Source organism: Urocitellus parryii, chromosome 2, assembly GCF_045843805.1.
Source record: "Urocitellus parryii isolate mUroPar1 chromosome 2, mUroPar1.hap1, whole genome shotgun sequence".
Lineage (NCBI taxonomy): Eukaryota > Metazoa > Chordata > Mammalia > Rodentia > Sciuridae > Urocitellus > Urocitellus parryii.
This window is the reverse complement of record NC_135532.1, coordinates 776307-785959: the sequence shown is the minus strand read 5'-3', so window position 1 is coordinate 785959 and position 9653 is coordinate 776307. Positions and strand designations below refer to the sequence as shown.

The 9653-nt window shown below is 56.0% G+C and overlaps 1 protein-coding gene across 1 annotated transcript in view; it reads left to right on the top strand.

Annotated features, from left to right (window-relative positions):
* The first annotated feature begins 95 nt into the window (after window positions 1-95).
* Window positions 96-9653, top strand: part of Cul4a (cullin 4A) — a 40848-nt gene continuing 31290 nt past the window's right edge. Inside the window, exons 1-3 of the mRNA XM_077795113.1 lie at window positions 96-266; window positions 422-537; window positions 7204-7308. Of these exons, the coding sequence (XP_077651239.1) occupies window positions 119-266; window positions 422-537; window positions 7204-7308 (369 nt within the window). The 5' untranslated portion in view covers window positions 96-118. The remainder of the gene's footprint in view (window positions 267-421; window positions 538-7203; window positions 7309-9653) is intronic.

Sequence of the window (9653 nt, the reverse complement as noted above, 5' to 3'; positions counted from 1 at the left end):
AGAGCCGGGCGCGCAGGGCCGGGGCGCCGGGGCGGAGGAGGAGCCGGCGCGCACGGACGGGGCGCCGGGGCGGAGGAGGAGCCGGCGCGCACGGGGCGGGGCGGCGTCCGGCCCAGCCATGGCGGACGAGGGCCCGCGGAAGGGCAGCGTCTCGGCGCTCGTGGGCCGCACCAACGGCCTCACCAAGCCGGCGGCGCTGGCCGGCGGCCCCGCCAAGCCGGGGGGCGCGGGCGGCTCCAGGAAGCTGGTCATCAAGAACTTCCGAGGTGGGTGCGCGGCGGGCGAGGGCGGCGGCGCGCGCGCGGACGCGGCCTCGGCCTCGGCCTCGGCCTCGGCCTCGGCCTCGGTCGCGGCCTCGGCCTCCCGGGCCGGCCCGCCGCGGCTCCCCAGCGCCGCCGCCCGCTGACCCCCTCCTCCACAGACAGGCCGCGGCTGCCGGACAACTACACGCAGGACACGTGGCGGAAGCTGCACGAGGCGGTGAGGGCCATCCAGGGCAGCACGTCCATCAGGTACAACCTGGAGGAGCTGTACCAGGTGAGGCCGGCGGGGCGCCGCGGGGCGCCGCGGGGGTCGGGTGGCGGGCCCTGCGGGGACCAGGCGGGCGGGCGGCGGGTGGTGGCTGCCCCGCTCCCCGCGCTGCGAGCGGAGTGACCCTCGCCTCTTCCCCAGCGCTTGGTGCCTAACGGTTGGAAATAAGGTTTGCAAACTTACTTTGTTACACTCAAGTATGACGTCCCATCTCTAAGTAGGGGAAAATGGCCAGAGGCACAGCCCTTTGGATGTTTCACACAAATCACGCTTTTTTAATGACATGATTTTACAGAATGAGGATCAAGTAGCCTAATGTCTACTTTTTATGTAACGATAGATCATGCAACTATTTCTATTAAGAGCCTTGAGTTTTAACAATTTTTTGTATGGGTTATTACAAGTGAGGACATCACTACCCAAAGAAAATTATAGGTTGAGCATCTCTAATCCAAAAATCTGAAAGTTTCCAAGATCCAAAATTGTTTGAGTACCTGCATAATGCCAGAAGTGAACATTCCACACCTGCCCACATGTTGACAGACTGCAGTCAAAACAGGTTCAGTTGAGCATGGTGGCCCACGTGGGTACTCCCAGCGGCTTGGGAGGCTGAGGCAGGAGGATCACAAATTGGAGGCCAACCTGGAGAACATAGCAAGACCCTCAGCAACTTAGAAACCCTTGGCAGTCACTGATTGGCTCTCTCTCCAGGTGTCTGGCCAACACAGGAAGTACATGTCTGTAAGAAACCTGCTTTTCAGGTGTCTGCACCTGTGCTCTCCCCGCAGCCTGTGAGTTCCAGGTGTGCATGGAACCACTCTGGTGTTGTCAGAGGTGCAGTAGGTTTCCAGTGGTTCTGATTTGCATTTCCCTACTCATGTAAGCATCTTTTCGTGTTTTTTTGTTTTTTTTTTTTTTTTGCCATTGCTTATATCATCTTTGATAAAGTGTCTCCTCAGATCTCTTGGTCATGTTTTGCTGGGATGTTTTTCTTATTGAGTGTGCGGGCTCAGTGTCACAGGCTTCTTCCCAGCATGTGGCTTGCCCCATCCCCTTGCCGTGCGTGCTCCCTGAAGAGCAGGGGTTGTCGAGTCGGAGCCCGTCAGGACTGCTTGTCCTCGTCTGTTTGTGATGGGCTCCTGGGTCTGAGGACTCTCTGTCTAGTGTAACACCACAGAGGTGTTCTCCTGCGACACTTCAGTGCTGGGGTGTACGTCTGGGCTCATGGTTTTCTGTGTGTACGTGAGGCTGAAGCCACACGTGGCGTGCCCTGCAGACGTCTGCTCCTGCTGGCACTACCCGTAGAGAGCTTGCCCTTGCCCCCAGTTGCTGTGAGTGCCTTGTCAGATGCCTTCGTCTGGATCGGGCATGATGAGTGGGAAGAGGTGGCTGCTCTGGGTCCTTGGCATTTCATGAATTGTAGTTTTCTATTTTCCAATTTCTACCAACAAGTCTGCTAAGATTTTGGTTGAGTTAACAAGTAATCTGTAGATCAATGTGGAGAGAATTGGCATCTTAACTGTCAATCATAGGGATGGGGCTTCGTGTATTTCTAAGGTCTTTTTTTTATTTCTCAGTATTTCCAAGATGCAGTGCAGGACTTTCATCTTTTGTGAAATTTGTTCCTAACTGTTTCACATTTTGATGGCATTATAATAGCATTTTAAAAGTCGGCTTCGGGTTCTCACTGTCATGTAGAAGTACCAGTGGTTTTTGGATCTCGTCTTGCTTTCCGCCAACATTGTGTGCTTCTATGGGTTTTCTGTACCTTCTGTTCTGCACACACGCTGTCTTGTCTGAGTGGAGCTGGTTTTGCTTTCCTTTGTCATCTGCATGCCTGTTCCATCCTCTCCTTACCTCACTGTCCTGTTGGAACCTGCACAGGAGGGGAGTGGCCTGGGGACAGGCAGTCTCCTGGTCTTGGGGAGCTTTCCCCCTTGGCCTGTGAGGGCCAGGCTCCGAGATGAGGAGGTTCCCTTCTCTCTCAGTTTCCTGGGAGTTTTTTCCACATCTCTTGAGGGATGGTAGAATTTCTGTTTCTTAGTTAGTCTGTTAGTTGATGTTTTTCCTCATATACAGCCAGTCTTGTTTTCCGGGTTGCATATGTGGACCTGATGTGTTATCTGTTTTTGCATGATGATGGGTTTGCTCTGCTAACGTTTTGTTGACTTTTGTGTCTGTGTTCGCAGGGACACGGATGTGTTGTTTTCTTCTTGTATCTTTGTCCAGTTTTGATGTGAAGAGTGATGCCGGCCTCAGCAGTTAAATGTTCTCTCCACTCTGCCTCCTGGGTATTTGTGCAGAAGGGTCATTTCTTCCCTGGGTGTCAGAGAGGACTCCTGGTGGGGGGTCTGGCTCTCATGGCAGTCGGTGCCTGGGTTCACTGCTGCGCCTGCTGCCTCTTCTTCGGGGTCCTGGTCTTCTGCAGCACCTCCTTTGCTGATACCCCACATTTCCACTCCCTACTCAGTTTGAACCTTCCTGCATCTGCTGTGTTTCTGCTCAACCTGGGACACGTGGGGTTTAGTTGTAATGGCCATTTCATTGGCCTCACTGCCCGTTCTGTCTTCCGGTCTGTTCCGAGCTGGTTGGACTGGCTGGTTTCCCCCACTAGCTTACTTTCCTACTTCTTTCGCATCTGGTCATCTTTGATTGGATGTCAGACATGAGTTGTAACTGGTGCCCTGGATTAGTTTTCTATTCCTAAAAATATTTTTGACCTTGGTTCTGACAGAGTTAAGTTATTTGGAAGCTGGTCTTTGTGAGTCTGACTTCCAGGACTTGTTAGGCCTGGCCAGAGCAGTGTTGTGTGCTCCTGATTCACCCCTGAGGCCAGGTGGCTTCACTCGGCTGGTGGGAAGCTGCTCTCAGGGCTGCTGCCTGCACCTTCTAGATGGTCTTTCCTGGGCTGAGTAGTTTCCTCGCCCCAGGGCCAGACCCCAGATGATGATCTCCTTGCTCATCTCCAGAGCCTCTGGCCACACCTCTCCTCTCAGGGCCCTCATCTGGGAACTCCCGACAGGAAGCAGAGCAGTTGGGGCCCGACTCCACCTCTCGGAGGTCACTGTGTTTCATGGCCCAGAATCCAGCGCTTTGTATTCTGTCTCATTTATTTCAGCAGAAGTGTTGGTCCAGTCCCTTGATTCTGGCCAAGTGACTGCTTTCACTTACTGCCCTGGGCCAGAAGCAAGAATCCCCCCAAGTATCTGAGCACACACAGGCTCTGGTTTAATAAATACCACAGCTTCCAGCTGAGGCTGCCGCTCTCCAGGGCAGCCACCTGGTACGGGCTGCCCAGTGTCTTCTCCTCACACCATGGCAGTCCTTTGCCATGCCTCCTGAGCAGTGATAGAACAGTAATCACAGACATTGTCACGAGCATCATCTCCAGGTGTCCTGGGTCTCAGTTTTGAAGTTCTGAGGGCGGGGAATGCATACCCCAAAACGTCATCACGGAGTCCCTCACTGAGGCGGGATGCCACACTCCAGGGTGTGTGCAGTCCAGCAGGCTCACATGGGACAGTGGTCACATGGTGGTGGTCATCCCTGCAGAGCAGCACTGGTCTACGCTGGCCCGGCAGAGACACAAGCCTGCAGCTGAGGCCCTGTCCTCTGTGGCCCTGTCTGCTCTGTTCTGTCTGCTGGAGGAAGGAGGGAGACAGGCCCTCACCACCCATCCATCCAAGGGGCTCTGAGGTTCTTTGAAGGCCTAGATCTTCTACCTTTGCCCTTGAAGACCCGGTGGGACCCACAACTCCCTGCTGAAGAAGGCCTATGGAAAATGCAGGCTGTGCTCCCAGAGCTCAGGAGGGAGGCCTCGGGCTGGCTCTGAGGGAGCTGGCCCCATCTTCTGGGCAGGGCGGGAATTGGGAAGTGCTGGCATGGACAGCAAAGACTGAGGTGGAAAGCCATAGCGTGGTGGACAGATGGGCACATGACTGGATGGGCTGGTTGGAAACAGAAACACGTTAATCAAGAGTGGATTCAATTGTAAGTTGATGAAAAACAAGGGAGAATGGACCGTCTCCAGTCCTCAGGCCTAACAGAAAGGATGTCACCTCCAGCCACTCTGCACTGGGCCCGTGAGGGCACCACTCTGGCAGGCGTGCCGGGAGACTCCAGAGTCTAGTCCTTACTGAACTCTGGCCTGTCCACCTGCCCCTCCAGGCAGGAACCTGCAGGGATGACATGCTGGGAGCAGCCGTCCCTCCAAGGGTGAGTGTGTACTGGCCTGCTGCAGCAGCGAGCAGTGGCCAGGACCACAGTGTCCATGAGAGGCATGGCTGCAGACAGTGGGTGTGGGGTTTGCTCCTCCCCACAGTGCACCCTTGCTGGGCCCAGTGTGACGGGGCCTGTTTGTCATTGTGCCTACTTCCCAGGCACTTGGGGGCTGTGGTGGTGTCCTGCCTGCCCTCAGCTTTGCCCCTGAGTGTTCACACACAAGCCTGTGTCCTCCCACACTGGGTGCCCAGGTGTGATGGGTGCAGGGGGCCCTGCCCACAGCTCCCTCCCACCACTGGGTGCCCAGGTGTGAAAGGTGCAGGGGCCCCTGCCCACAGCTCCCTCCTACCACTGGGTGCCCAGGTGTGATGGGTGCAGGGGGCTCTGCCCACAGCTCCCTCCCACCACTGGGTGCCCAGGTGTGATGGGTGCAGGGGGCTCTGCCCACAGCCTGCCATTGTCACTGGGGCCCTGCCTGGGCTGGGTGCTGGTTCAGGGAGGTGCTTCGCTTCTGTGGCAGTGGACACTTGAGTGACGTCTGGGCAGCAGGAAGGCAGTGTGTGGGGCCATATCTGTGCTTGCCAGTGTGTTCCTGGCCCTGGCACAGCCTGCTGCACAGCCCGTGCTTGAGAGACGTTGCTGGGCAGAGAGGAGAGGAGAGCCGCTGGGTGCTTCAAGATGCCAGCAGCAGCAGCAGCATGCCAACCCAAAGCCTCGTCAGCAGGGGCCACCTGCATCCCAAGAAGGCCCTTGGAAATCACTACTTGAGAAAATGAAGAAAACTCCTGCGGGGGGCAGGCTCCTGCACTGTGCTGCACAGGAGTACAGCGCAGGAGCTTCCAGGACCCCTGCCAGGGCGGGACTGATGAGCAGGAGGAGACCCAGGCCCGCTATCACAGGAAGACTGGGTCAGGACTCGGCACCCCTACAAACCTGCGCTCCCTCAGGGCTGACTGCCTCCCTTGAGAGGTCCCCAAATCCTCAGTAGTAAAACCAAGGTACATCCAGCGTGCTTCCTGTGAATAGTGTGGGCTGAGTCAGCCTTCAGTCTGCAGCGACAGCGTGCCGGCGTGGGGACCGGCGTGGGGAAACGGGCTCCAACTCCGGAGGGGCATTCAGAAGACATCCTGGCCAGGAGCTCTTCTGTGCAGGACAGTCATGCAGCCCGTCTTGGTGGTTGCAGTTTGTGGCAGCTGTGTCTGTGGGAACCACTGGTGACTGACGCTGGAGCAGAGCTTGCCTACAGCCATGGGGGTTCTCGGGAAGAAGGTCCCAGGAGACCTTGGACTGAGTCACAGACACGGCAGGAGGAGTGGGGAAAGCTGGGGACGGCGAGTTGCAGTGGGGGTGGGAACCCTTACTTCTACACTAAGGCAGATCGTAGGGGACGTGTACCAGCTCCTTGTTCTGCAGACGGTAAATCTGCTTCAAAGAAAAGATTCCGACGTTTAGCCGTTGGCACTCTAGAGCAGTTGTGAATTTTCCTGTCCTGCACGGTGGTGATCAGTGCCCTCGATGTGGTTAGTACGGTGTCTGGCAGTGTTGATGTTAAGTGTTGGAGTTAGCACTACTACTGTGAGTGTTTTGATGGCACTTACGTTTTTTCCCCAGGAAAACATTGTGTTTTAGTTAAATTCAGATTCTTTTTCTGCTATGTCTCAATTCTTTATATCCTGTCCTTTCAAATGATTGAAAACTAGTTGGTTAGAAACACATATTTCTGTTTATGATCTTTCACATTTGAATTAAATGAGATTCTGGATTTGTACGTGAGATTTGAAATGAGGCTTTGTTAGAACCGGTAAGAATGTACAAATGTTAGCCAGGTGTGGTGGTGCTCACCTGTAATCCCAGTGCTTTGGGAGGCTGAGGCAGGAGGATTATAAGTTCAACGCCAGCCTCAGCAATGTAGTGAGATCCTCAGTGACTTAGCAAGACCCTGTCTCAAATTTAAAAAAAAATCCAAAGGGCTAGGAATGTGGCTCAGTGCTTAAGCGCTCATGTGTTCAACCCTCAGTATCAAAAAAAAAAAAAAAGAAACAAAAAAAAAGTACAAACATTACTTGAAAGTGAATAGAAATATTTTAAGAAAAAAAATTGTCTCAAAAAGTAGCCTGTTTCTTCACTAAGACAGAACTTGGTGAAGTGCCCGTGGAGCCACAGAGGGCGAAGGAGGGCTTCTGGCCTGGCCCACATGGCTCAGGAGTCCTCTGGGAGCTCCTCCGGGGGAGGGGAAGGCCCCTCTGCTGCGGTCCCTGGGCAGGGCCCACACTGCAGGCCCAGGGAGCAGAGCCTCCAGGATGCGGCTGTGGGAGCATGCCTGCCCCGGGCTTCCTGGGGACCGACTGCAGCCAGGCTCAGCAGATACAGCAGGAGCAGCACAAGGGGTAACAGCTGCAGTGCCTCAGCCAAGCCACTGTTCCTGCCAGTGATGACTGCTCCCTCCTGCAGGCTGTGGAGAACCTCTGCTCTCACAAAGTCTCCGCCACGCTCTACAAGCAGCTGCGCCAGGTCTGCGAGGACCATGTCCAGGCTCAGATCCTCCCCTTCAGAGAATATCCTTTTGTGGCTCGTGAGGCGGCTGTTCGTTACCTAAGTCTTTAAGGCTGGATTGATGGGATTGAGAACTGGTCATGTCCTTCAGGTCAGAACCACAGCACTCAAGGGCCCTTCACGCAGAAAGCAGAAAGCTGACCTTTGTTTTAGCTTCTGCTTTGCTGGTAGGAGTGGAAAGCAGCCTGTTCATTGTGCCTGTGCCTGGTTGAAGTGTTTAGGGAAAGTTCTGGAAGCGTCTCAGTGTTGATTCTGTTCCTGGCTCTGTGAAAGCCACCTGTCCTGGTTTCATGGGATGTGCAGCGAATCCCAGGACAGAGGACAGCTCAGACACCGGCTCCTATGCTCAGTCTTGAGGCCAAAGCCCAGGAATCGTGAGGCTGGTCCAGGGGTTGGGGGGCACTCAGCCCTGTCTGACCAAGGCCCAGCTCTCCTGCTGGTGTTGGCAGGGCACTCCCAGCTGCAGGTGGCTTCTCACAGGATGGTCATGTGCGGCCTCTGTCCCACCAGGGCTGCACCTCATACAGTGGAGGCCATGCAGGGTGATGTCCATGGGTCTCCAGTCAAGGGGAAGGTGTCACCAGGCATGCGCTGCGGACCAGGAGGGTGTCTGTGAGGAGATCCCAGCCACTCCCTCTGCTGTGGCTGCCCCGCCCTGCTGGGCCACGTGGGCACGCAGGTTCCGTCACTGCACAGGCTGTGTCTTCATGTTCCTGGGCTCCGTCTCCACCTGTAGAAGGAGGGTCTGGGACCCCCGCTTTTCAGTTCTTTTGGCTCAGGGAGTCCTTGGCCCTTGGCCCTTTACCCTCATCTTGGGTGGGTCAGGGCCACCTCAGGGCAGCCTCGTTGGTTGAGGCTCTGGCCTCCAGGACCAGGTGCCCCCACTTAGGCAGGGACTGCCTGGCTGTCAGCGTGGGTGTTGAACTCTCCTGCAGCTGTTGTGTACGCCTCCACCAAACTTTGACAGGGCTCCGTGCTGCTGACTGTGAGCATGTGCAGGACAAGGCAACTGTGCATTTGGGAACCTGCCAGTGCCCAGGCATCTCAGGACACACCTGTGGGTGCAGAGCGCCCCCTGCTCGAGCCCCGCCAGTAGGGATATCTGCCTTAGGAGCCAGCTGCAGCCACTAGCGTGCCAGCACACCATCTGCTGGATTTCTCTCCCCCACTCCCAGTTTGCTTGAAAACTCCTTGTTGATTACCTGCTCAGATCCCCCCCTGCCAGCGAATCCTGCCCTGTGATTGACTGAAGTGTCCGTTCATTCAGTTACTCAACAAGTGCTTGCTTCCGGCTTCTTGTACTCATACTGGAAAGCAGAAAATGACTGCCCTGCCTGCTGCCCACTGACAGTGCGTGGGCTGCAGACCTGTAGTAGAGCCAGGGCCAGTATTTCCTCTGGTGCTGGGACAAACCCGTGGTGTGAGACTCCCCACTGTTTCCATAGAAGAGGACAGAAGACACTCCACATGCAGTATCCTCCTAGCTGTGTGGCGTCTTGGGGGTCAGACACGGTCAGTCCTGGGTGTCAGGACAGCACTACGCTAGACAGCGCCCTGGACAGCAGGATGGAACAGAAGGCAGAGTGTGGAGGGCATGCCTAGTGCTTTGGGGCTGTGATAGAGGTTATGGGTGGGACCAACCAGGAGTGCACTGGAGGAGTCGGACTGAAATCCATGACATGAGTAGCTGACAGAGAGCCAGGCATGATGGCGCACACCTGCAGTACCGGCACCTTGGGAGGCCGAGGCAGGAGGATCACAAGTTCAAGGGCCGGGGATGCAGCTTAGTAGTAAAGTGCCCCCGGTCTCATCCCTAGGACCACACACACACACACACACACAAATGGGGTCAGACTGCCCTGTGAGAATCGCTTTGCAGAACAAAGACAAACGAGAATTAGGGGCCAGTGACAGGCCCGGGGCACCAAGCCAGCCGTTTCTGAAAGGGCGTCACCTGCCAGCATCTGGCAAGGCCCTGGGAAAGGTCTGAGTGGAGTGGGATTCTGTCCCTTGAGGTGACAGATGCATGACAATAGGCATTCCTGCCACAGAAGTCCTCATGAGCTGTGCAGCCAGAGTGCCTGGTGGCCGCGCTGAGGGTGGGTGACATTGGACCCCCTGTGAGAGAGGAGATGGAGGTCCCAGGCACCTGTGCAGAGGCCTGCCCAGGAGACAAGAGCCCCCAGCAGAGGTCAGGAGTGGGAGCCATAGAAGGTGACACCAAGGTAGGGACCCCGAAAGCCAGGGTTCTGACCTGTGGCAGAGGGTCAGCCTCTGAGTGCAGACAGCACAGGGTGGGCCTTTTCGGCAGGACGTCTAAGTGCCTGGGGTGTGTGCTGGGCTGTTCC